We start from the raw sequence: 27,690 nt of genomic DNA, 5'->3' as shown, positions 1-27,690 counted from the left end.
TTTCAATTCTGAATGATTTTAAGTCCTTGCTATGAGAGAAGCAATGTCAGTGACTTGATTGTAAACATAATGTTACTTTCTAGCTTTGGAAACAAATGTGTGATCCATGACATGTTACTTAGATACTGTAACAGGCTGCTGCATGGGGATTGAAAGTTATCATCTGTATGTTAACTCCTATTGTGTATATTTTGCAGTTTTATTCAAAGTTAGACAATTAGTGGTGTATTCAGTAGGCCTAGACCGGGACTTTACTTGTACCTTTTCAAGGTTCTCTTTACTCCCAAGCTTTAATTGTGTATCTTTGATCTATTGTTGTTCCTCTTCTTCCCCGTTCAAAGAAAGAGAAAGTTTGATGGGTTGAAAGAAAGAAAGGGGGAAAAAATGTTACTTGGACAATTGGTCAGCTGCCAGGCAGGTTTTGCTTCAACCTTCGGAGCGTAAGGGATGTTGTAAAACTGTGATTTTCTTCTCAACAGTGCGGGGTGACTCATGTCTGCATATTATGCTGCCCTCTCATTGGTGTTAGAAACCACAAGTGAGCAGAGATATAATATTGCACCCCATCCCATTAGGTTATGTTATTATTATAAGTGACTCATTTTATTACATGAAACAATAAAAGCCAAACATTGATTGCTCAGGAATATAGAAGACCTCTATTTTTATATTTTATTGAGTTCCTACTCTGATAAATAATGTACTGTGCAAGTGACTGCCGAGTAAGTCTATTTCCTGTTTATAATCTCTTTAAAAAAAACTGACATCCCACTGGAAGGCTCGCTCAACTATTTCTGTTCTACTAAAGTTGCAAATGGCAACCATAAAGATAAAACCCTATGCAATGTACTTTTGGGAGAGTTGTCGTCTTGCTTGGCTTGGACCTATATATGCTTAGCTACAAGAGGAATATCATTACATTCCATTTTGCAACTAAACATTGAAAAGAATAAATCATCTTCCTCTTTCTTTCAAGATAGTGGAGCTGATTTTGTAAGGTATTATTAATTCATTTTGTTTTCCATTACCATAAATAGAATCTGAAGGGTGGGTTATGAGAATGAATGTCATTGCAGGGTCAATTTTGTAACTTTCTGGGGAGCCTGGATTTCAAGTCTTGAAACCACCGCATTCAAGTATATATTTACACGAACAAATATAATTTAGATTCTTCTTGCCTCAAAAAAAAAAAGAATAAAAAAAGGGGGAATTGACACAGCGACATGGTAATCCAGTAGGCCGTTCCAATTATGTGTAATTCTTGGTGTCATAACCTCATAGACACAGTGTATAATATTAAGCTTTATGTCAAACCCACAGGCGGTAAAATGATTGTAATCCACCACCTGAAGTGCCATAGAATAGAAATAAAATCAGTGAATAATGTCAAAATCTGCCGCTCTGTAGGTTTGGGATTGATTCTCTATACAACCTGGGATATTAAGGTAATTTGCCTGCAGGAACTATGTCCGCTGTGAAGAAACCAAAGTAATTTACTCTTCAAAGTAGCTTGTAAAAAAAATATGATGATAATACCTCTGCATTTTGCAAAATCTTTCTTTTCTTTTAAATACTCATAGTTCTTGACGCTGTTTTATGAATAAATCTGCCATGATTTTTTGATACATATATATTGAACGTCTAATATAAGAAAGATGAGGCATGTTAAAGCATCCTCCAGAAAGATCAAATTAGGCACACAATACAAAGAGTGCAATAATGAAAAGTTTGGATCAACTTTGTGGGACACAAAATGTCGTGAATGGACTAAATGGTTGCAACTGTTAATGCTTGTATGTACCTCATGCATACTGATTCTAGAAACTTCCAAGAATACTTCTTATTGTTATTAATCTCAAAGTTGGTGGTAGTGATTATTTAGTACCGTATACAATAGTTGTACTGTGTACGTATTACATACATATCATCTTGATTTTCAAAGAGGACCAAGTTTTGGACAGATAGTCTTCCATCTGACCACCAGAATATTGCTCCCAAATTTAGCATGCTTGAAATTGCTAGCAGTTGTCAATTTCAAGAATTTTTCCGGGAGTTTTCTTTTGCCAGATATCGTAGAATCTTCAAACTCTCGGCGAAGATTTGATTTGAAAAAGTCAGCATTTAAAATGCTTTTGAAATCTGAGCATTAGTGACCATTATCAGACTTTCTAGCATATTTGTTGGCAGTATGACCTTTGACCTTTTCATCCTGGATGGTGATGTCCTTGTGAGGGCAAAGGAAAGTTGCTGTAACTGTTAGTGTACATACAAAGTGTTTGGACTGAAAAACCACAGAAACCATAGGCACTCTCCATGTGTCTGTCTGATCAGTGGCTGGTTGATGTCTTGTAGAGAGTTTTTAACCCTTAATTGGGCAAAAAGGCAATAAAAACCATAAACAATCAGTTTTCAAATCTTGGTTTGTGTGGTTTAATTTGAACCAGTGTGAAAGAATGGACTGTGCAAGGATTTTAAGCTTTTTGTTATCAACTTATGGCTGGTATAAGTTTGCTCTGATAGTTTGCATCGAAGTTTTAAAATCAAGTTGTGTGATAAACATTTTGTTTTTATAGATTATAGTGCTACGGATTTAATATCAATTGTATTGAAATTTGAAAAGAGCATTCGAGAAGAATGTTTAGCTTATGAGATAGATGGCTGCCTAGCAACTTAGAATGTCACAACAAATCATTTACTTTGATCATTGTTAAAGTATAAATTGCCAATTGTTGGAAATATTTCTTTTTTCGGTGAGAACAGCAAACTGAGATGATAATCACTGCTGAGTTAAACCGCTGACGATTATAAATATTAGGATCACCTCTGCGTACATAAAACTTTACATAATGGATTTATTTTACAGTACATTGTCATCTCCTGTGAGCCTTTTAGAATTCCATACCCTAAAAATGCCCTACCAATTCCTTTAGGTCTTTTGCATTCATAATTTAACGTTTTCGAAGAAATAATTCAAAACCACCAGAATCTTTAGAGCTCAGTTAATATCCAGAGATGTTGGTAATTAATGACAGTAAACTGTTAGGGGTATTGCCTTCTCAGTGTTAAGGATAAAGGTCGTCAATGTAACCCTTTGGATGTTCCCTTGATATTGAAAAATGGGTATTAAAGGGTGTGAAGACTCGCGCAAAAAGAAACGTCTAATGCAGGTTATCTGACCTAGTTTTGAATGAGGTGTAACAGAAGTGTTAGACACCACCATCGATCCCAGAAAATACACACACAGCTTGCATATACCGTCGGTAATTAGACACTAGTGTACAGTCAGTACGTACAGCTGCGGTCAATACCCACAACACAGTGTACAAACAATACAGCGATACACATCTCAGGTCCAGCTAAAGATAACAAGGTATCACATTTCATTACTGTACTGTCTGCATTTTGTAGCGACACGAACAAAACGTCACTTGCAAGCAACGGGAAGTTAACTTTTTCAGATGGCCGCACGCGGTTTGGGGCGAGTCTTCAATGCCTTTACTGTAGATCAAGGCTAATCCCTCTATCCTAAACGGCCGGCAACCGTTGGAAACGTTACCCTTGAGATCTGCCGTGAATCTTCACAGTAAAGGTCATGCGACTCAAGAGGCCATGGAGTGTCTCATAGCCAGATGGAAGTGTTGTTTAGTATTTCAGATGTTTTGCGTCATGGGGTACGCGGCGATCACGCTTTAACGTGGAATTTTAACTTCACCGAGGTTGTGTGAACTATATCCTCCGACGTACTGGAAACGGGAGGCATGTCTCGCTCGTGGTATCATGCCCACGATCACCTCTGTTGTCGGGATCGTTGCTGTTGTATCATCTTATCGAATTAATTAGATCAGACAGCGTACATCACATAACCTGCCTCCAATCGCCATGTCATGAAACCTATTAATTACCTATAGGCAGCGGAGTCTGGTATGCCGCAGATTGACGTTGACGTGGTTAGATGCAAAATGTTATCCATATTCTCGCCGATGAGGTCTCCCAAAGGTTACCAAGTTCAAACTATAATTTATAGAGTCACTCAGTTACCTGTCTTCACCTTACCTATGCACTTTTACCTAGATATGATATGGCTACTGCAGTCTCTTCAATACATTGACACGTTTACTTTACACCACCCTATCAACCAGTGGTACCCCCCAAGTTCATCCATTTAATTACCATGATAATTCATGGAAATCCCATTAGTGCTTTAATATAAACTTTATCTTTTTATGAATGCTTGCTTCTTTTCATGATTAGAGGGATTAGGTGGGGGAGAGAGGGGATGGGGGCAGGGGGACTAGGTAGGTGGGATTCAGTTGGCTGTAGATCAAGATTAATGTGTAATTGAATTTACAACTGTAAATTATAAACTAGTCTCCTCGCAGGCAACCTCAATGTTAGTTTCGATTGAATCAGAAATTAAGTTTGTCTCAGGCTAACAGATCTACAAGAGTAGTTTCCTAATTTATATGTTTTACTCCAAACACCTAGATAGATAAAATACCACAAATTCCTCAGTCGGAAACTTGATAAGTCACAAATAATAGCATTATAGCAATAAATTTCTACTTTGAAGTTGTGCAAAAGCCTTGCCTATCTCACCCTATACTTATACAGCAAGTAGAGTTTGTCCCAGAAGCTAATTCACTGCTCCATGTTGTGTCTGCCGACCAAATTCAATTTAGGCTTCTGCTTTAATTTTGCAGTTCCCAGTAGAGAAATGAAAAGCTGGTGTGAAATTGCTTTCACCTAGTTATAGTAGTAGTTGATGTGAGAATGTTGTTACTAGTATCCAGTGGGTCAAAGTACTTGAGGAGGAACTGCAGGCTGAAGGCTGTTAATGACCAATTATTAATTAGGCTATGTCTATAAATGTGAATTCTAATTAATAAAAGAGGTCAACAAAGTCGTTAGAATAATCAGTAGGCAACGTCAGCTGTTTTCCTCTCTTGTCTCAATCGCTGTCTTACATCAATGGAATCGCAGTTTGTCAGGGGTGAAGTCATTTAAATGTGATGGAATTGATGATGAATAAAGGAGGTTGACTTGGCAAAATAGTCCTTCAGATGTTTTTTAATCTTGTTAACATCTTAAATATGAGTTTGGGGACCAGGGTGTGATAGGTGAGGGGGAAGGGTGAGGGGGATAGGGGGGTGGATGAAGAGTGATGGGTGGGGGTGGGTAGGTATCCAGCATACTTTTACTCAGTTTCATTTTAGTATATGTCAGACATTGCTGGATTGACAACCAGTAGAATTTTCAATGGTGAGAATAATATTTTCAAACAACCAAAATTGAATATTTTATTTTAAATGTAATGTGTAATGCAAAGAACAAATAGATTCATGATAGAGAATTAAACATGTCTATCATTCACACTTTCATGTTTACTATTTAATACCTTTTTTTCAAAATTTCAACCTGTTGGCAAGAGATTGTCATCTTTTGGAAATTGTACATTTTCAGCATTTACATTAATTCCTCTCTAATCCTTTCATCTTTCCTAATTTGTGAGGAAATTATCCTGAAATGTGTCCAAACAATAAGTTGCAGACACTTACCAGTTCAAAGAGATTACCAAATTTACAACTCACCATAATAGTAATTCTTAGCCTTTTTCATCAGTTTGTCGAGTACTCATCAAAACAGTCTTTTGTTTTTAATATTCACCCTTCTGTGGGCAACATTGGTCACTTCATTGCTCCCCCCCTCACCCTAGATGCTTCAGTAGTAATAACAGTAAAATATATTTAGAAATAAGAATGGTGATGAGTCTGAAAATCTACAACAGTTGAAAAACATCCAGCCTCCTCCACAGACAAGTACGCTTACCTACTTGGGTGAGCTATGGAGAATGGAAACTAGATGTTATGTCCAGGGGTTTGAAACAAGTGAAAGGATAATTGGATAATTATCGTGGTCGTCACATGTGTAGGCCAATTGTCACCTATCTGAACTATGATAGTTCTGTTTTGTGGCTATTAGCGAGATTCTAGACAGATAGATTGTGATGCTAATCCAACTGGTAACCTTTTGTGAATCCTAAGGTTAGAATATATATATATATATATATATATACTGTATATATACTGTGTATTTAAGAATTGAATGTGTAGCAAATGGTATGACAGATATATAGTAAAGCAATAATTTATTATATATATATATATATATATATATATATATATATATATATATATATATAGAATGTGGGTCTCATACTTTGTAGTTCATACAGCTGAACCATGACCCAGTTTTCAATCTTGTCAAGTCTTCAAACTTGTCAAATGCTTTAGTTTAATTGATTATTGATACATTCCTGATTAAACAACCATGTAGCATAAACATTCCACAGTTTAGCAGATCACCCATGACCTGGATACCTTAAATTGTCTCTCAAAATTGAATGAACTAATAGGCCACAAAATATAGTTTCAAACTCCTCCAGGATTTCAATGAAATCCAACAGGCTAATTGGTAGGAGGTGAATTCAGCTGCTTCTTTGTGTCTTTCTTTTTCTTAGAGGAGTTTGGCTCAGGGAGAGGTGGAGGGATCTTAGGAAAGAAGTTATTTCTTACCACATCTATGAACAGTTTGCTCCTAAAAAAGATTTTTAAGTTAAATGCTAGCTTATCTGCTAGATGGGGTTGCCAGATGGTACTATATTTGGTAGTTATTTTGTGGACAGATGACTAAATTAGTGACGCAAACACTCCTTTAAAGTATGTTAAAATGTGGTATGAGTTTGAGATTTCTATGCATCGTGCCATATACTAAAATATGCAGCAATATTCCATCAGCAACAAAGACCTGTGCATAGAAGTCTCAAGAATTACTCACGCCTAACAAAAAAACCCAAAAACATATTGGAAGAGGCTAAGTTTACATATAACCATGAAAAGATATGGAAATGGTAGAAAAAGAAGGGGAAAAAAATAGTCACACTATTTTGAAACCCTTTGCAAAAGTTTTAATGAATAGAATACTAGCTCACAATTGTGTTGTAAGTTTATGAAGTAGTGACCATTTTAGAATATCTAGCCATTTATTATCACTATACAGTAGTATACAGTAACTTTATAAACATACGTAAATGTGTATCCATTCGTAGATCCAGATCCAGACTTATGGCCTAATTAGCATTCTGATGTGACTGTCTTGCATTTTGATCACCACTTTATGATTTTTTTTTTTTAATTGATGAATAGAATAAGGATTATTTTTTTGAATGTGACAAAATCTGCACAACTGAAATGAAAGTTACTTACTCTGTTTGTCAAAATAAACCTGGAGGGTTTTCTCAGTTATTTCGCTTGTAATCTTGTTTTGAGTTATGCTTGGTAAGTGCAAGGTTGGTATTAAAATGGTCATTATAAGATGCTAGCTGTGCCAAGCTAAAAAACCCCAGCTGTTTATAATGTGACATCCTAGTTATACAGCCTTCATTGTTTTTCCTTACAGCAGATGTGGTTAGACCTGACCAGAATGTGGTGCCAACCCAAGCTAAAGCACCAAAAGGTTAGTGTTAATTTCATAAATACCTTTTTTCCATAATACTTGTTAATACTACCCTAGAGTAGTGGTATAGAAATCGTCAAAAGGGTGATTAACCCATCAGACTCCTTTCTGAAGAAAACACTCGATCGTCATTTACTCATCCCGCACACTTTCGAAACATTTTTCCTCATCTTGCAAGCACAATTTTCCATCCATACATTTGTTCTCCATCGTGAAGCAAATTTATAACAAACACCAGTTTTTTTTGCACTGTCCACGATGACTAATTTGATCCCATCATCATTTCTGATTGGTTTAAATTTTGTGAATATTCTAAAATTTAGCCTGCTGAAAAGTTTTAAAAAGTCGTTGAAGTTTTATAAATGGTTGAATTGCCAAGGATGTCCAGGACAAAAAATAAATTAGAAAAACAAGAAGCCCAAAAAAAAAAAATTTTTTTTTTTAAGGATTAAGCTAATAATATCATTTCAACTTGTCTATTGTTTTCCACATGCACATGTTTTTGTCTCATCAATAACATTTTGGTTTTTGTCACAAATAATTCTTTGTCTCTAACCCCAATCATCAGGAGGATGTGATCAGGCAGAACGAAGAAAGTTCAATGAGAATTTGAGGCAGACTTTCCGGGATGATTATGAACGTTCTGTCGCCGGTTTTGATAACTCGGAGGGGACCGACGGCCAAAGTGCCGATATCGAAAGGAAAGCGATGGAGAGGAAATTCGCGGAGTTTGATTTAAACCGCGACACCTTTTTACAAAAAAAGGAATTAGCCACAATGAGGAGGTTAATGAGAAAGTTGATCAAACCAAAAGTTTGTGTGAAAAGCTTTACGGAACATTGTGACCTTGATTATGATGAGATGATAGCTGAGAGCGAGTGGATGTTCTGCTTGGGTGGAGTGGATAGTGAGTATGCAATGCCCTTGATTCACCGTTCTTGTACTTGACCGTCACTTCACCCTCCCCTCTCCCCACCCCCCTCCTTCTCAAGAGAAAACAAAAAACAAAAAAAACATTATGCACTTTTTCATTCCATAGAATACTCCCCCCCCCACCACTTTTTTTGACCTTCCACTATTAACATATGTGTCAAGCAGTGGTGGATCCAAACCCAACTGTGGATGGCGTCGTCGAATGTTGTGGTTTTATTTTATACCATACAGCATATATGTGAACAGCTATTCGAATACTTCTGACTTTCTTCCAAAACCTTTGGGTAATACGATAATGCTGTTTCAATCAAACATAGGGGGTGAGGTAGGGGGGGGGTGAGGGGACAATAGCAGGTTCTTGGATTCACCACTGTGACTGGCATTTAATAATAAACATTCTCTTGATGAGCCTGCTTCCTACCCTTATAATCCAAACATATACAGATGCATATCAGCGTCCTTCTTCCCCCCTCCCCTCTCCCCTCTCCCCTCTCCCCCACCCCTCTCCCCTCTACTACAACACCAATGTCATATTTTAAATCAGTGCACTGCTAGACATTGATGCAGGCAAGGACCATGTCTCAATAAATTTGATCTAAATTTTTGGAAATTTTATATTCATGGAACTCACATTGATTTTGCTAGGAACATGGATGTAGTCATTTTACGGAATGACAATTTGTTGCTTTCTTGCCCGACATTCTCCCTCCAAATATTGAACAGTGTGTGACATGCCGGTCCTTTAAGCTGTACATGTGGATAATGTAGAATTCCTCAAAAATTGATATAATATAATATCATATAATATACCAATAATGATAATAATAAAAACAAAATAATGTAAAAGAAAGAGGGTAGGGAATTTCATAACAAAAATCAGAAACTTGATGCTATCAATTAGTCAAATATTAGACAGAATGGATTGGAGAAGGGTAAAAAAAAAAAAAAAAAAAAAAATTAAGGAATAAACTTTTTTACATTTTCTTTTTGGATTTATCACATACACATCGTCCTGACAGCCCTGGGTAAATATTGATCGTTTGGGTTCACAACACTCTCCATTTTTTGCACAAAAATGCACTTTTTCTAAGAGAGGCCACTTCTAACTCTTCACACTTCACTTAAGTATGTGTTGTATATTATCATCTTCAGTGTCATTTTTTTTGTCTTTTTTTTTTTTCATCTGTGTATTATTAACAAGTGACTGTCTGGACTGGGGAGCTTATTTTAGCTCTGGCAAATTTGAAACTATCTTTTTAAGTACACAGGAAATGACGGAATTATAAAAAGGTTAGGAAAAATTTTTCATCTCAACAATTCCTGAGGAAAAGAATGAACCACTCGAGAATGATTTAGGACCTGTTTGTGCTTATCATCACCGGTCTCTGTAAATCTTGTGTGGGGAGGACGGGAGTGAACTTTGGATTTTTCATAATAATAATAAAACCAGAAAAAATAAATAGAGAAGGAAGGAGCCACAGAGAGAAGGAGGTGGAGACAGTGTGGAAGCAATAGAGAACGGGAGATAAAGACAAACAAAAATGTGGTTAAACAGAAAAACAAGACAAAAACGAAAGAAGGCATGGTTAATATCCAGAGAGGAAAAATGTTTAATGATTTCTGGCTTTGATGGACACTAATTACATTTCAAAACATGCCACAATATGAGTGGGAGTTCATACTGAGGATATCAGTGGATCGTGTGGGTATTGTTTCTACAGCATAAATATTTGTCGTAAGCTTTCAAAACAGTTCTCAAGTATTCCTATGTAACTGAATAAAGTCTGAAAGCTTGACAGGGGGTTGGGAATCGGGGGGGTGGGAAGGATTCTTCAGGAGCGCTAGGCTTTTCAACCTCTGTTTAAAAGCTGTGGAAGGCAAACTGGTTGCATTTTGGCTCAGAATTTCCTTCAGGTTAAGAAAATCTGTTAGATATTTCTACACTAAACCAAAGGTGTTCCATAGAAAGCTGCACTGGTACCATAACAGCAATTTGGCTAGAGAAATGGGAATTTAAACAGCCAATAAATTGGTTTTTGCAGAGCTTAAATCGACAAGTTATCAGAGCTGTTTTTTGGTGCCTGATCACCCTGTACACTACTTCTATGTGTTGTACAATTTGCATCTATATAACCAGTCTCAGATTTCACTCCGCCAAATCTGCTCTATCACTAACTAACTCTAGCTTAGATCAATGGTACCTATATTTATTTATATGATCACTCATCTCATTTACTAATTAAATAATTGATTAATTTTATTAATTAATTAATGTCTTCTCAATTTCTTTCTTTCTAAATGTTTCCATGTGTAAATGTAGTGAACGTAAAAATTAATGAAAATATTTTGTTTTAATGCAGAATTTGAAAATTGAATGTAACAGTAATTTGATTATATAGTCTTACTGGGAATAATAGATGCAGTTATAATGGCGTGTTTGTACATGTATGTAAAACTGTAGTATGTTGATGGGTGCAAACAGCTTTCTAAAACATCTACACAACTTTGAACACTAAATTAAGAAATATTCAAAAATTCAAGCTTTTGCCTCAAACATGGGGAAACCATGCGATTAGTGATTCCGTTGCTCAGTACTACTGGGAATTACATCATGTATATTAGATACTGTACTTTAAAATTTTTTTTTTTTTTAATGTTCTTCTTTATTTTTCTATTCTCCCTGCATCCTTCTGTGTTGCCTGGTTGCTATGATACAAGAAACATTCTATTACTTTTCCTCTGTTTGTGCTCATTGAGAAAACTTCAGAAAAGTTTCTCATTTCAACTGTGTAACAGCACCCACATACACACACACATACCAATGCATACAGACTTGCTAGTATTTTTCTTTAGCCATCCCTTTTTTCATCCTTTCTGCCCCCCCCCCCCCCCATCTGTGTCTATAGGGTGCTATAGTTGGATCATGTTGGTGTGTATTATCTACAAGATTTGAGTTGTGTACTCTAGGTAAACACAGCCAGGCATGATAAGGGGTATTGTTTTTCTGGAGGAGTTTCGCACACCTGAGGTTGTCTGAGGCCATCAACTACTGATGGTGTTATGATAGCTTGTCTACCAGGCTCTGTCCCTCCTCACCTGTGCAAATAAGCTTTACCTGACTTGCCTCAACTAGATCAGTCTCAGTGGCCTATGCACTCTGTCACAGTGTCCATTGTCTGTCTGTCCAAATATAACTTGAACATGTGGGAACGTGTAAAACCCACTACCCCTGAGGGTGTTTTAGGGAGTTAGCATGTATACAGACATCAGACTTCATACTAGAAGTGTTTATAGTTTAAGATTAAACTAATCAATGTGTTAGCTTCTACTTTGAAAATTCTTGAATTGCAACTTTTTACTTATTCTTAAATTATGAAGAAAGTAAAGGTATATACATTTATGCAAAATATTTTGTATAAATTTATAAGCAGTTAACAAACGAGAAAAAAATGTTCAGCTATTTTGGTTTGAGATTTTATTAGTTGGCCTTCCAAAACACGGTCACAAGTGCCGACGGACTTATTAACAGGTGACGAGAATTCTTAGAGCTCGTCAGCAGAGCTACCCATTTTTCAGCTACGAACAGTTTCTACAAAAAAAAAGTCATAAAGTAGGTCTACATTTCCAGAGGGTCCTCGCCATCTGATTCAAGTATCGGGCATCCTTGAGTAGTGTTAAATCAGATAATAAAATGATTTCGACTAGGAAAAATACTTTGAGAGTGGCAGTGAAATGCTTGAAATACGAGTGACCTTTATTACAAAACTTCAAAGCATGTCAACGATATTGCTAACTTTTAGAAGAGACAATTAAAAACTGGCCTCTCATAACGATTATGTTACCAAAAGGAGAAGAGCTCATGTTAGGTACTTTGTATGTGTTTTAATCAAAAATGAAAATTTCCAACTCAAAAAAGTTTGAGACATGCCTGCCTTCAATATCGCCAACGATCTGAGGAAAAACAAACTTGAGGAATACTTAAATTAAGAAAGACTCGCAACTGTTCTTCTTTATTATCCCCAACATCAGCAGCTTAGACAAATGGGAAAGAAAAACAACCAACAAATTTAGCATCCCATCAAAAGTTGATTCCAGAAATGGGTTATTATTACAAACGAAAGATTGGAATTCACTTTTGTGGCCGCTACGACAGTGAATTGTATCGTTAGTCAGACGCTAGTTCCCCCTTTGTGTTTTCTTTTACATTTTTTTTCTTTCCTGTTGTGTCAATTTGAGCACCATTATTGTTCGCAAACAAGCAGTTTACAAGCATCTGGAGTTGAGGCTCCATTTACAGGTTTACCTCCAGGCTTGCCTTTTATTGACATCAGGTAATGGACCTTCAGGCAAAATATGTGACCTTTGTAAGCTGATATTTACCTGAGCAAGGCAAAGATAGGATGGGATATGACCCACTATGAAAATACATCCCTGACTCCCTGATGTTATAGATCACATACAGTGGGTTACAAAAAAAAAAAAATAGTAAGGAAAAGAAAAGAAAAGGATTTGGCTATCATCAGATGAACACATTATGGTATGGAGATATTAAAGAACAGACATTTTGTTGGAAACAAAGGGTTGAACTTCTCTCTAGTAGAGATGGGGGGAGGGTGGAGAGGGGGGGGAGAGGGTGAGGAGGAAATGGAATGGTGGGGGGAAGATGCTTGTGTATCAGCCAAAAATACCACCAGACTTGTGGAAACTGATTTGTAAGAAAATTTAATCTGAATGTACCCTACAGAATTATTTTGATGATACCCTTAATATTCAGTAAATTTTCTAATTGAAGGATTTTGACCAGACATGTATATGTTTTTGAATTTGTTAGCAATGTATAGAAGCAACAGAGTCACCTTAAATTGCTGGTAATTTCCGATTCAAAATCATAGTGACAACTCTTTCTGTAATATATCTGTAATATATCTTTCAGTACTATATGGGGTACTTATAAAGCACAACACAGGAATAATTCCTGTTCTAGCTGTTATTGCTCTTGGGATCAACTTTTCACACATGTCTTGCCATAACCATTCTTTTTAGACAGTTTAACATTTTAGTTAATATTAGTTTATAGATGTGTTTTTTACACAAAAGCGACTTACCTTCTCCTGTAAAGTATAGTGATTTAACAACGAAGGACGGCATTTTTCCCTCTTTACTTAAGTTTTACACAAATGTAAATTCACTGATATGGGTTTCAGCCTGATGTATTGCATTTTTAAGCTTTCAAAACAAACATCGAGTTACATGATGTGGGTGCTTTTAAGCTGCTCTTTAGGGTTTGAACTTATTAGTTGACATAAATTAGTTTCTTCCACATAATTACTTGTAGAGTATATAATTAATAATTAATTAATTAATAAAACATCAGTAATCAAGGGTCCGATATTAAAAGATAAAAGATGGTATATTTATTTCAGCATAATTATCCCAATTTTACATAAATTGGTTTAAGTTAACTGTTTTAATGTGCATCAGTGTCAGAATGCATTTTGCCCATACCTCCCTTTCTCGCCCATTCAATTACAGCTAATAGTCACACCTTTCTGCTTCTTGAAGTCTCAGGTAATATGTGTTTAATTTCACTATGAAATACACACACACACACACACACACAAAATTTGCTTTATTCATTTTACTGTTTTTTTCCTCCATGAGTTCTGTTTTTTTGCTGCAAATTAATAGCCTCAGTGGTGTAAACAGGGATTTGAAAAGATTCTTATTCCAACCAGGAATTGTTGCTCTCTTGTGTGAAATTCCTTCATTTAATATTTCTAATGACACCCAGGGGTCACATATCCTGTTCTCTTAACAGCTGAGCTACCCAGCCCCTAGTTGGTGGTGATCCCTATAACCCATTTCATGTGGGGCATAGGGAGAGATGGGTGGTGGGGTTGGGAGGACGGTATGGCTACAGGGGGCTTACATCCCCAGATTCGAATGGGTTATTGAAAGTGTACTGTACTGTGTTTGACAGACTATACAGTAGCTGTTTTCAATGGTCTGTAATATGAAAGCTTAACATTTTGCCTTGCCTGTAAATTAATCAAGTTTTAAATGGCAATATTTAAGAATACTGTACTAATAAATAACAACTCCACATATATTTCAAAATTGCAAACAGACAGTGAAATAAATGGGTCTGTGCAGCTCCAGCAAAGTTCTTCTGGCAACTTAGGTCATGAGACAAAATATGTTAAACTAGGCCCTCAGAGTGACCCCTATTAAGTAGCCTCTTAGAGAATGTTAAGATGGACACGAAGGGGATGGAGGTTCTCAAATATCAGCCCCCTCCCTTAAATGTCTAGCTAGCCCCTCATCACCATAGTTACCTTTCCAACTCCCTGGTTACACCACTGTTAGGCCAAACGTAAGGGAATATCTTCTCATCTTCTTAGCAGACCTAAATGCCGCAAAGGAAACCAATCGAATGGCTCATGATTTCTCCTTTCCTTTTTCTAATTATTTTAAATTGATGCAGTAGAATTTTAACTCTTCTATCTTTAATTTCAAGGATTCTCATCTTTCATACATTAATACTAAAAGTTAGCTTTTTTTTTGAAGTAATAAAAAAAATCTTTAGTTTCTCTTCATTTTTTTTTCTCCTTCTCATAATTGCTTAAGAAAGACAGCAAAATGCTGCAAGACAAAACAATTCATAAAAACAAACAAAAAAGAACAAAATGCGTACTTTTTTTCTTTTTCCTTTTTCACAATGCCCTATTTTCTTGTTAATGCATGACAATCATTAAACCTTTTCATATGTATATAATTATGTCATATTTTTCATCAGTTTTATATTCATTTCTGTAGTTTAGTGCTATTAAAGAGCAGCTTTAGCTTTTACATATTTACCCTTGCTTTGTAGGAGAACAAAATACCTTAATTAACAATGTTCTCCCTTAACCCTATCCCCTCCAAAAATAAAAAATACATCTAAAAATTTCTAGATACTGAGTGCTGTGCTTTTAAAATACTTTGCTCTCTGTCCTTACCAGGCACATGGCTAGGGGTGGGGGATCCGATCAGGGGAGGGGGAGAGGGGAAAGAGGAGGGGGAGGGATGATGCAAGTTGCGGGGGGAGTGTGGAGAGGGGTAAGAAGAGGGGGAGGGATGATGCAAGTTGGCAACCATTTAGTTGATATTAACCAAATTATTCCATGTTTACCTTGGTTTGCAAGCCATTTGAGGTTCATAAAAAGCTGCAAGGGGGATGGAGGTAGGGTTGGTAGGGGGAGGGGAGAAGAGGTTATCAGGGGCATGAAGCAAGACATATGGGGCTACAGAAGAGCATGCAAAAAATGGAACAATTCCTCCGCTTCCTAAAATCCCAAAATCGTCATTTTTCAGTGACATGTGATACCACCACCACCCCCACCTACTAGCTATGTTGCCTGGCCCCCCTTTCCCCACTGTCGCTTTCCTTGTATATAGTGAACATTATTAACGTGAATTGCCGGACAAGTGCAAGAACAACTTACATGAAGGTTTCAACCCACAGCGTGATACTTCGGTAATAGTCTCCTTTCGAATGTTTCTCTCCTTGACTCCAGGTGAAGAAGAGGCCACTGGAGATAGCGCCAGCTCAAGAGAAGGTAAAAATAATAATAATAAAAAATCAAATAAAAAAAATAATAATAATTAAAAAATAATACAAATAATAATAAAAATAAAAAATGGTTTCTTCTTTTCCATTATTCATATCTTTGACATTCTTTTATATGTTCTGTTGAAAATATTTTTTTCTTGAGAAACAATTTTCGTAACTAGTTTATTTTACTTGGTTGGCCATTTGCAATTGTCCTGCCCAGCTGCTGGAAGATCTTTGCAGGGATTGACTTTGGCAAGGCAGATGCAGGCAGGAATGTGTTTGGTGGCCGACAACAGTTTATAGGAAGGAAAGAACTTCCCGATCATTTGCAGAGTACCTGTACAAATACATCACAATTAATTGAAATGGATCGGTTGCGACACAGAAGCCATTTTGCAAGGAAGGTTCTCAATCACGAAAGTTATTTTGGTTTCCCAAATAGATTTACAAATGTGTCTGATATTGAAATACATGTGAGGGAGAGATGGCTTTAAAAACTCTTTGAAATTGAAACAGAACTTATGCGGTTGTGGAAACCTTGGAAAAGTAATTTTTACCCTTGGCAAAAGCATTTTCAGAGCCATGGAGAACACTGGGGTGGGGGGGGGAGTGGGATGGAGGGAAGGGGTTCCAAATCTGTTCCAGTAAAAAATTCAACTCTTATCACGTTTCTCCAAAGTCATAGGAAATCTGTAGAGTGAAACCTGCTAGAACAGTTTGATGTCAAATCTGTTTGGTTATGTTTAGAAATGTGTCAATGGCTGTTCATTTATGCTCAAACTGAATGATAAATTTGTACCAGCTTAAAATCTTTGCTCAGATGGTCCCACGGTGAGAACGTAATACAGTTAATGGCCCTTCATTGAGTTTTGTTCATACCTGCGGTAGTCGTTGCATTGATCACTGTTCGTCTAAACTCGACACCACTAGGCTATCACAAGACAGCTGTTTGGCATAAACCTGATTTCACAGAGCAAACTATTCCGTAGTATTTATAACGAGGATATACATTTATTTAAAGTGATCAGGAAACATTCACGTCAAGATGCAAGGTCTGTAAACCCCATCGATAGAGGTAATTAAACGATATTGCTGCTAAGGAGATTTTAAATGTTTCTAGCATATCTTTAATGATCTCATTACGGTCAGACAGTCATAGCTTTGTTGCAGTCATTACATTTGTGATTAAAGGAAATAGTTTTGATGTTTTTTTGTATCTGAAGAGTGAGTTCCAGCAGTTCTAGTGGACATGAGTGAGATTGCCAACATAAACGGTTGCCAGGCAATTCTCTCGTTTAGTTTGTGTGAAAAAAAAGAAGACACACTTCAAGTTCTGGTTAGATATTAATTTTTAAGAACAGAACTCCTTACTTTTGTGTATTTTCACTCTATCTCTAGTCAAATTTTAGTGATATGCAGTGTTAACTAGAGTTGCAGAGAGAGAGAGAGAGTGATTTCAAATTAACTTGAAATAAGGAATGGTTGAAATTGAACAAACAACATTTTGTTAAAAACATTCTTGCACTCACCTTTTTTACATGAAGTTGTATTTTAGTGAATTTTCTCATGACTCAGAACCAAGCCATATATCTAATGAAAATAAAACACTGTTGATTTTATCACCTGGAGTTTCTCTTAAGACTAGAACTGTGTCAAGCCTCGATCAACAGCTTAAGCATCCTGCCTAAAGATTTTTGCATCTGGACAATATTCTCTTCCCCCCCCCACCCCCCTCTTTCCTCAAACCGTTGTTTTCTCTTTGCAACAGATGATGCAGTTCATGATGGAATGTACACGTGCTTAGAAATGGGTCTCATGGGGAAGCTTTTGGTTTATAGGTCATCACAAACTAAACTGTTTGCCCTCTGGGTTGAGAATTTCTACATCTGGGTAACATGAATGCTCTACAGTGTAATTCCAATAAAATAAACAGTACTTTAAGTATATGGTGTTAAGCAATATGTTTCCACCTGTGATCAAGGTACAGTACCACTGCCACCCCTCCGTCCCCCTCCCCCCTCACCACCTTGTTGGGATTCTACCTAACTGTAGCAATTTACAGTTGGGATATATAGCCGGGCAAACTTGCAAGGTAAGAGGAGCATAGGATATAGTGGAATAAACATTTGTAAACAACATAATCTGATTAACTTGAAATGTACTGTGGATACTTTTTTCCCATTATTATGATTTTTTTTCTTTAAAATTAATATTTTTATTTATTTTTCTTTACCTTACATTACTTTACCTTAGCATACCTTAGTAGCCCTTCATTATCTTGGTAAGTTATAATTGACTGAACAAAATGACCAATTTTGATAATTTCATTTTTCCAGATTTCTTTGTTTATTGTTGTGGTATGGTTTCCCTTCACATGATAATTCTAAATGTTCCAATTGTTGTCATTATTTCTGGTAATATTCTGAGAATTCCTCTCTTTCAACATTCTCTTGTTTCCTCTTTTTTTCTGGCAGCAGGCTTACCGGTTCTCGTCACCAGGCAAGTTCCCCGCGAGCAGCCTGGAACAGGTACAGTACACGTATTTCAATCTTGTTCGCATTTATTTAACGACAGAGGGCTTGAAATGAAACTATTCAATTGACCAGGTACAGGTTAGGCTGCATAAGTTGAAGAGGAACCATATAGATTTGGAAATACAGTAGATTACTATACATTATTGTGAAATTGTTTTATTGTCAAATTGGCTTTGATGCTGTTTCGTTCTCTCGAAAATCATGTGCACCGCCCCCAAAGATAAATAACGGTCACTCGTGTTCGTTGTAAAGAAGAAAAAGATTTGTTACAAACATTCTTAAAGTCATTGATTTTTCGTTGAGACATGTTATTCTTAGCTTCTCTAACATTCGTCCATTGTTAGGGGAAGAGAGAGTCAAAACCAAACGATAAAATTTATGGACCAAACTTGAAGACAGTTTTGTCATTCGAGCCCTTTTTCATTTCTCATCACTTTGCCCCACCTACACCTAATATATAAACTAAATTTTTGTAAACTTCTGTAAGTTGCATGTGTAATGATATTTAATTGTTTGCCCACAAAGTGTTTATAGTGGCAGCACGAACTTAACTATTGTTGTATATATGTCACTCCCCTCCCCCACTCCCCCTCCCCCAATGTTTTACTCCCCACCCCCACAGTTTGATGATCCACTACCTGACCTGTCCTCCCTCATAACACATCATCTCAACAGCATTAAGGTCATAAAAGTAGTGTTGATCAACTTTTCCCCCTGCTTTATCCCTCCACCAACTAGAAAGATATAATTATTTTCCTGCTACATCAAGATTGGAATCCTCATTAATTCAGTTGTTGATTGGCTCATCGCTGCGGCAATACACCAATTTATGTCATGGATCGATGTAATGCTGTTAATTAACTTGATCAGCATGTTCCTTCAAGGTACATTGAACCTTCACATTTTGTATAGCTTCATTTGGTCCATGTCAACCAGCGTGACTCAATTTCATATAATGGCAACAGGAGAACGACTTCCCTCCCTACCTCCCTCCCATGTATGAGGCTAACATGATGTGAATGCATGGCTTTTCATCCAGTACGGTTTTAAGAGGGGGTGGCAGCTTGGGGGGGGGGTTCAGGACAATCTTCCTATGGCCACCATTTTGGAGTTTTAATGAGGGAACCATCCCCTTTGCCAAAAACTCTATCAGTGTTCACCTTCTGCCAAATACATGCTTCATTTTTAGCGATTAATTAAGGAACCATGGACAATATGTATGCATCTTGTCCCCCCCCACCTCCCCACCCTCCATCTCTTCCAACCAATTCCCACTCCTCTCATCTCTTTTCTTACTACCATCAAATGCATTTGATGTATAATCCTATTAGCGATTAATGTAAAAGACAATACTACATACACCACTGAATACAGTTTTTACTAGAGATCAGAAACCCTCGACCCAAAATCTGTACAATGTCTCGAGGGATCTATCGCTCACGTTCCCAGCCGTTAGGACAACGTGTCGGTCGGCCTTGCACATCTTTTTTCCGTTGTTCTTTCTGTTGCCAATCCTGCAGAGAGCCATGCTTACGCAGGTAAACCGAGCAATGCGGCTACCTGTGTGGCTTTGCTTATGCTACGGAGGATAAGTCCAGACAATCCATGAATTTGATCCTCCGGTGAACAGAATGAGGTCCTCTGTGATAGCTCGGTGGCACACCATAGGTTAATTAAATCTCAAGTACAGTATGCGGCACCATGGTCAGCGATACCAACATTCTGTCAAAAGTTCCATTCGGAGTGACATTTTCAGGGATGGTTCAATGAAGTCGGAACTGTGCCTTAGATATATCATGATCATGGATGGGGGCAAAACCTACCCTTTTTTCCCCCTTTATTTTCAGTTAACAGCATTGTACGTGCAGGAGAGAAGGTGCACAAAGTTGAACTCTTGTCATTCTTATTGAGCTCACACAGTAATAGGATAAACAGTTGATGACATTGACACTGCAGGCAAACAGTTGAATACTTAATTCCATAATAATGGTCTCTGTCCAATGATGAACAGACTGCACTGTAAAAAATCTGTGTGGAATAATGAAGTTGTCCGTTATGTATCGGGTTGGTGGGAAGGGGTAAGGGGGGCGGGTGGGTGGGGGTGGAAGGTCAACCAAAAATATTGCAAAAAATGACCAATTTCGTAAGGTTTGGTCATGTTAGTTCAAAACTCAGCACCATGTTTAGCAAACTTGATTTTGTGCTATATATATCCCTACCGCTTATCATAAACAGATAGCAATGCAAATTATTTTTTGTGCTCCTTGAAACTCTGGGTGTAGACTGTTTACAAATCAGTGACCGTATGGGTATTAGTAAAACAACGGTGAATATCCTGTATACTGGAATTATCTATCAAGAGCGATAAATTCTGCCAAAAGATGACCAATAAATGGAGAGTTCAATGGTAATCTCAGCCAAAGAAAAATGACAGGTACAAAAAAAATGTCCTTTGATGCTAACATGGCCATTTGAATATATAGGTAAACAACATTATATATTTGTATGAAATTGACCAACAGTAGTCCTATCGTGCAGTGTGGAGTTTCAGAGAGCTACAGCAGAGGCTACGAGAGATACCGGGGTCTTCATACCGCAGTGCGACGAAGATGGCTCTTACATGCCAGTGCAATGTCACGATGAAGCCGAATACTGCTGGTGTGCCTACGTCGACACAGGAAGGCCCATCCCAGGCAGCTCCAGCAGAAGGCCGTTCAAAGCCGATTGCGATCCCACTGCAACTTTTAGAACTCCCACAGCTAGAAGAGAATTTAAAGGTTGGTCTATTTTTTCTTCTTTATTCGCGGAGGGAGGGGGGTGGGCGGGAGTGGCGGGCCAAGTTTGGTGTCAGTGGTGTTCCATGATTGCATGCTATGCTGTTGTTTGAATTCATATTCCTATCATAGGCGTAGGAGGTGGGGGGGGGCTGCAGGTCCCCCGACCAAATATTTTTTGTGAAAATTCGGGCAATATGCTGAGAATTTTTCAGTCATCTACTGAAAGATAAATTAATTGCAATATGTTTTTCAATGGTTAAACTTATATTATTATGATCAATATTTGTTGTAACGACTTCCCCCAAAATGATCACCAATATGGAAGGGTAATAACACGGCAAATGATTGTATGTAATTGGCATGCGATATAAATAACCGACGCATGCTTATATAAAATGCACATTAAGATGTTGAACGCACGCGGTTATATTTTTTCGGGCAAGTCGTTACAACCCCCACCCCTCCCCAAATCAAATTGGGCTCCAGGTACGCCTATGATTCCTACGAATGTCTTTGGTCTGACATGTTTTGCACCAAAAGTGAACTTTTGAGCAATCAAGTGTGATGATGTCATAGCTGCACAGTGACAATTTTTTATATTTTTATCATTATTATTATATTTGTATTGAAATTTACATCCAATATTGTGATAACATGCGTAACATGTTAAAGTATGAATGCAATAGAAGTCTTCTAGATTTGACCTATAAATGATGATTCCTACTCTAACTGGTTCTTTTCATAGGTCTTTCATGGTGCTCTTTCTTCAGAGAATAATTATAATATCCAAATTATGTGTAGCAAATTTGACGGCTCTTAAGTCAAGTTTTTCTCTCATAAATGACAATGGTTCCTTTGTAAAATGTACTGCTTTTTATCTTTGGCATAGCAATTTTAACCACTTTGGCATAGCATTTTTGTGATGACAAAATTATTCCCTCCATTTTAAGACTTTTGCTAGTATCATCAAATAAGTTTCCGTAAGTGGCAACCATATAAAAAGTATGGAACGTTTTCCAAAACATTACCAAGGAACTTTCTTCGCAAGTTTGTCATATAGCAGCTCAAATGTTCATCTCGGTGAACTGATTTTGCAATGGCCACCTGCTTTAACCTGACGGTGAAGCAAAATGACTCGCCTGAAAAAAAAAAATAAGGAGCACCGCATCTTCACTAAGCTGGATCATGCTGTTATACAATGTTATTTGTTTCCTTCTAGACACGTTTTGCCTTCTGGCCTCATTAAATAATGGAATGTTCATTTCAATTACCGACCTATACATTAGAAACCACCAGGAACCCTCTTTACTTTCTTTCTTTCCTCTATTTACGCGCTGCTTCGTCATGAATGTTTCTCCTTGTTCTCTCTTCCCTTTGGCTGTATTCTATTTAAACCAGGCTGTTACAATTCATGACAATGAAAAGCCCCACCCCCCCCAAAAAAAAAAAAAGAGCCAACTGAGAAAACACAGTTGCAATATTTCTGGTTGAAACATCAACAGCTGTGTTGTATAGTAGTAGTAGGATGAATAAAATTCTTTTAAACTGTGTTAATGCCAAAATCAATGGATCCCTTGCGCAAGCACACCTGTCCGCAACTCGCTGGGAGATCTCATCTCACACAGTCTGTGATCACCAATCTCCTCCTCAACAATACCCCGTTTGAATTTCTGACCTCTCCATTGAGAGAATCCTCAGTCCGAGAGAGCTCCCCCTCGTATATAAAGGATAATCCCGTAAAGAGTACTCTTGTAGAGTGTGATTTAAAGTATATATGTATATATGTACACCTGAAGTCTTGTAACTGTTTTTTTTCCCCCTTTTGCTTTTTTTCCTCTCTTCTTTGTTACCCTCTCCTCCCGTTAAAAGAAGATCAAACATTCACCAGATGATAAAGAGGATTGTCTGAGAGGCGCATCGGTTATCTTCAAAGCTAAAGAGAGTTAACAGACTGAGCTTCTGAAACATTCTGAAAGTCCTAAATAGGAATTTCTTTCCTCCTCCTTTCTCTCGGTTTCTTTTCTTTTCTTCCATTCTCTCTCTCTCTCTCTCTCTCTCTCCCCGTCTCGCTTTTTCATGCTGTGTGGGTTTTGGAGAGACACAATAAATAAATAAATAAATGATCGAGACACAATCAGATCGTCAGTCAATTGATAAGAAGGAGAAAAAGTCCGAGAGGGCAAGCGATGATGACGAAGATGATGATGATGGTGGTAGAAAAAAAAAAAAATTGGTTTGGTGGCGAGGGGTTTGGTCTCATGAATCTTTGATGTTTTCACAAGGTTGTTCTTTTGATGTTTGTCAGATATATTTGTTCAGGTGTTTGCGAGATGTGTGTGTGTGTGTCACACACCACTAATTATCCCATTTGAAATGATGATATCATGACCCACATGAGAAATCTGCAGGGCAAACAACACAACTAATAGAAGGAATGTTTTCTGCAAACTTTCCCATCTTGTCAGGGTATTATATGAGACATTTCAAACCCAATTAGTGTGAGTGGTGGGAGGGGGAAAAGATAATTGCGAGGGAAGCGGAGAACGGGGAGTGAGGGGGGGGGAGAGATGATTCAGACACAAGGAACAGCTGCTACCCTACATTAAAGCTGCAGTACAGAACTTGTAGCACCATGTTGCACTTAGGTGACCATATTGCCCCCTCCCCCCCCAAGGAATAGAGCAAAAAAGGTGACCCCTGTTTGTGCCACATATTTGAATCAGATTGTATTTCAGATTTCCATTCTCTCAGTTTAATTCCTTTCATGTCCCAATCTTATTCCAGTCTTCTGGCTCTGAAATTGCTTATTTGCTCTTGTAATGTTTATTGGCTCTTTTAATTTTCCATTCTATTGGGTTGACAAGTGTTAAAGAAAGGAGGTTTGGGGGAGGGGAAGAGGGTTTAAAGTGTCATGTCAGATTAAATAGAGAAATAGGACTAATGACAGATAGTGTGCACTTCCTAAATTAACCCAGACATGTATGTATGTACTTCAACAAGGTAGATCACCCTCCATTCCAGTAAACACACACAGACTGTGTACAATGTAAATGTCCCTTATCAGATCATAACTCCAGTAGGCTATCACAACTTGTACCTCGCAGGGTGGTATCATTAAGATGTTTGTGACCCTTATATTTATAGGAAGGAGAAAAGCATTCAAAATTAACACCTTTAGACACTGGGCCTTTGATCAGACTGAAGTATTAACCTTTATCACCAGAGAGCCTTAAAAAAAAATAATAATAATAATAGCATTGTACTCTGAATACTGCAAGTAGTGACTGTGGTGCAATGGCAGCTTCATGTCTAAAGTAGGTTGTTTGCGGTTGTGTAATTAGGGGAAGCAGGGTACCCTCTCGAGTCAGCCGATATTGATCAACATACCAGGTCAAGATTATATTCGTTTGCTTAGTGAGTGAGGATTAAACTTCGGTACATGATTCTCAGAGCATTAGTAGAGTTTTAAGTACACTGTGGAACATGGGCTGGTTGCATGGGCTTAGAATGTAGTATGGACACTAGATCTGTAAATGTGAAGGCTAAAAGTTTCATTTTGTGATTGGGTTTAACTCTGTGACCCTCTATGACCGAGTCATGTAATATTTATATGTATATAATTGGAAACTTCTTACTCTCTTAACTGACCACAGTCGTACGTGGCTAAAATCAGGGGGCGCTACTTCAAATTAGCCAGTTATTTATTTATTATCCAGAATTTGTTTTTTATTTTACATTCGAAAACCGGTGAAATTTATCATCCCTTCTAATTTAATTATCTTTACAGGGACACTGAATTGTCTAATTCCAAGGAAATACTGAAAAAAAGAGGGGGGGGGGGGGCAGGGGTGGGAGAATATTTCAATTGTAAAAATTGAAAGTACTCTTTGGTTTCAATGTGTTGTCATCTCATTTCTATGTCCTTGAGATAAATAAATCATCTTAATAATCATTTTCTTCGGAAAAAAGGAAATTGCACATATATGTCATGTCACCTTTCAATGTTCGAAAGTAAAGTGGGCAAAATATATATATATATATATATATATATATATATATATATATATATATATATATATATATATATATATATATAAATAAAAAATAAATAAATTTACACAAAAATTTAAAGAATGAAAGAAATCCCAGAACACTAAAACAAAAAGTCTAGAAAATGCAGAGACGAGCGATACGTAGCCTCAAATAAAATACCCAAAGTTTTTTAAAAATAAACTTTGTCTGATCTCAGAGATTGAACAATGGTAAAAGGTTAATATATAACACAAAGAGCAGAGCAGAAAAACAAAATCAATACAGATATGGATTCTCGGAAACCACCCACCATTTTAATATCATAACAAACCTAATATCTCCTCTACATAAAATTCTGTTTTGAAATGCAAAAGAATCATTCATCTTTTGCAATAACTGTGCAAAAATGTATCAAGGAAATAGAACCTTCATTTTTGCAAAAAAAAGAAATAACATGTTTTTTTCAAGGGGGAGACTTTTATGACCATTATGGAGAACACATGTTGAGAAAGGCAGCATGTAATAGTTCCTCTTTGCTATAGTGATATTAATCTGCCCAAACTTCCGCTTTCATCCCAAATTTCACCTTTCGTTCTCTTTTTAAAGCAGTGTATTTACATTTTGAGTTGCTAGTTTGGAGTAACGGTTACTGTGTAAGCAAGGCTGTTTACAAAACGTTTGTAAACATTTGTCCTGATCTTTGTGAATATTACTCAAAGTGAGGCACTGTCTGGGACTATAATTTTGTGTTCAGATTTTGTGTAGCTAGTTTGAGGGTTCTGCCTCTTTAAGTATACTGTGGGTCCTGTGTAATGAACAATGCTATTTACATCTTTGGACTTGGAAAGCAATTTGACCATTTTGTGTAGCTATTCACAGATGCCATACCAGAGAAATGATTCCCCTGTGAGTTTGTAGAAATTGATCAAACTAAGACTCTCCTAAAAGTTTATTGTGAATCTAAAGTTCTGAGTTAGGAATTGATTTGATTCACATTTCTATATTTTTTTCCCCTCTTAGAAACTCCCCTTCCCCCCCCCCCCCCTCTCCTCAGACATTGCTCATATTAGTATAAATCACATGGCAGGAGTAAACTTTGACACTTTCCACGACAGATTTGGCACAAAAATATGTTTTTTTAGCCATTGTTCCATTATTTAAAAAAAAGAAACTAGACCGGTCAAGATAATGAATTACATTGAATATATGTGAAGGGTTGATGAAAATCAGAAATTTATTACTAATTAAGTCACCTAAGGAAGGCTGCTTTAATACCTGGAATATTGATCAATTCAAGACATTCTGTTGGAATTTTATTTTTCCTCAGTTTTTCAAGTGTTTGTATAATTAATGATTCTGTTCAACTCTGACAGGTTTTTATCATATTGATATCCATTGCTCCCTTCGTTATTGTACTGTATTATTTACTATATTGTTAATGACATTGTAAACAATTAACATAAATTAAATTAACTTGAATGCAAAACTCAAAAAAACTCTTGATTGGAAAATACATTTTGACAGTTTTAAGTTTAAGAGGCAAAATTGTGCTTCTTAAAGCTACTGTTGTTTTCTTTGAGTTGTTGTTTACTGTTAGAGAGTATTAAACCAACTTACTAATGAGTAGCTTGTGTCTTCATTGCTCAAATACTAGGTGAAAGATGCCCCAGGGAAATTAACAAGGGAGGTGGGGCAGTGAGAGAATGGTTATCTTAATGCAGGTGGAGGGAGCAGTTAAAATAATGCTTAGAAATATATAAACAGATGTAAAGTTACATTTATGCACTTAGTTATGCTTTAAATGTTAATAGTATACCTCATGTTAGCGGTAATTGATATAATTTCATAAGCAAGCGGAATATGTATATATATATATATTTTTATATATATATATATATATATTAATATATATATATATATATATATATATATATATATATATATATATATATATATATATATATATATATATATATATATAGGGTTATGGGGGTGTAGAGAAGGAACATTGCAGAAAGTTCTAAAAATAGGGTGATAACAGGCAAGGAATACTATGCCAGGTTATCTGATGTTGGCATCACAGATGGCTATAATTTAATTTCAAGCTGTTTCTTCCTGTGTGATGCTTGGTGGTCCTATCACACAGCTTGTGTCGGCCTAGGTGATCCTCTTCTGTAGGACTAAATACAGCAAGATTAATACATGGCAAGGAAGAGTCTCAACATTGCCAGACTTCACATTATAGTGTAGTTTTCAAACTCTTGTCACTTTTTCATTGCCTTGTGGTACTAGGTACATGAATTTTAGG

The 27,690-nt window shown here is 36.8% G+C and overlaps 1 protein-coding gene across 16 annotated transcripts in view; it reads left to right on the top strand.

The window, feature by feature from the left end:
• The window catches only part of LOC139971013 (SPARC-related modular calcium-binding protein 2-like), a 55,782-nt gene that overhangs the window by 15,291 nt on the left and 12,801 nt on the right, over positions 1–27,690 (top strand). For 3 of the 16 annotated variants that reach the window (XM_071977141.1, XM_071977146.1, XM_071977149.1), the window contains exons 4-9: positions 7,456–7,512; positions 8,081–8,419; positions 13,978–14,013; positions 16,002–16,043; positions 18,514–18,567; positions 21,096–21,350. In XM_071977141.1, the coding sequence (XP_071833242.1) occupies positions 7,456–7,512; positions 8,081–8,419; positions 13,978–14,013; positions 16,002–16,043; positions 18,514–18,567; positions 21,096–21,350 (783 nt within the window). Of the gene's footprint in view, positions 1–7,455; positions 7,513–8,080; positions 8,420–13,977; positions 14,014–15,968; positions 16,044–18,513; positions 18,568–21,095; positions 21,351–27,690 lie in introns of all 16 variants that reach the window. The other 13 variants (XM_071977144.1, XM_071977143.1, XM_071977145.1 and 10 more) reach the window with 13 other exon arrangements.

Source organism: Apostichopus japonicus, chromosome 8, assembly GCF_037975245.1.
Source record: "Apostichopus japonicus isolate 1M-3 chromosome 8, ASM3797524v1, whole genome shotgun sequence".
In the NCBI taxonomy this organism is placed as follows: domain Eukaryota; kingdom Metazoa; phylum Echinodermata; class Holothuroidea; order Aspidochirotida; family Stichopodidae; genus Apostichopus; species Apostichopus japonicus.
The sequence above is the reverse complement of the archived record's forward strand: the minus strand, read 5'-3'. Positions and strand labels throughout refer to the sequence as shown.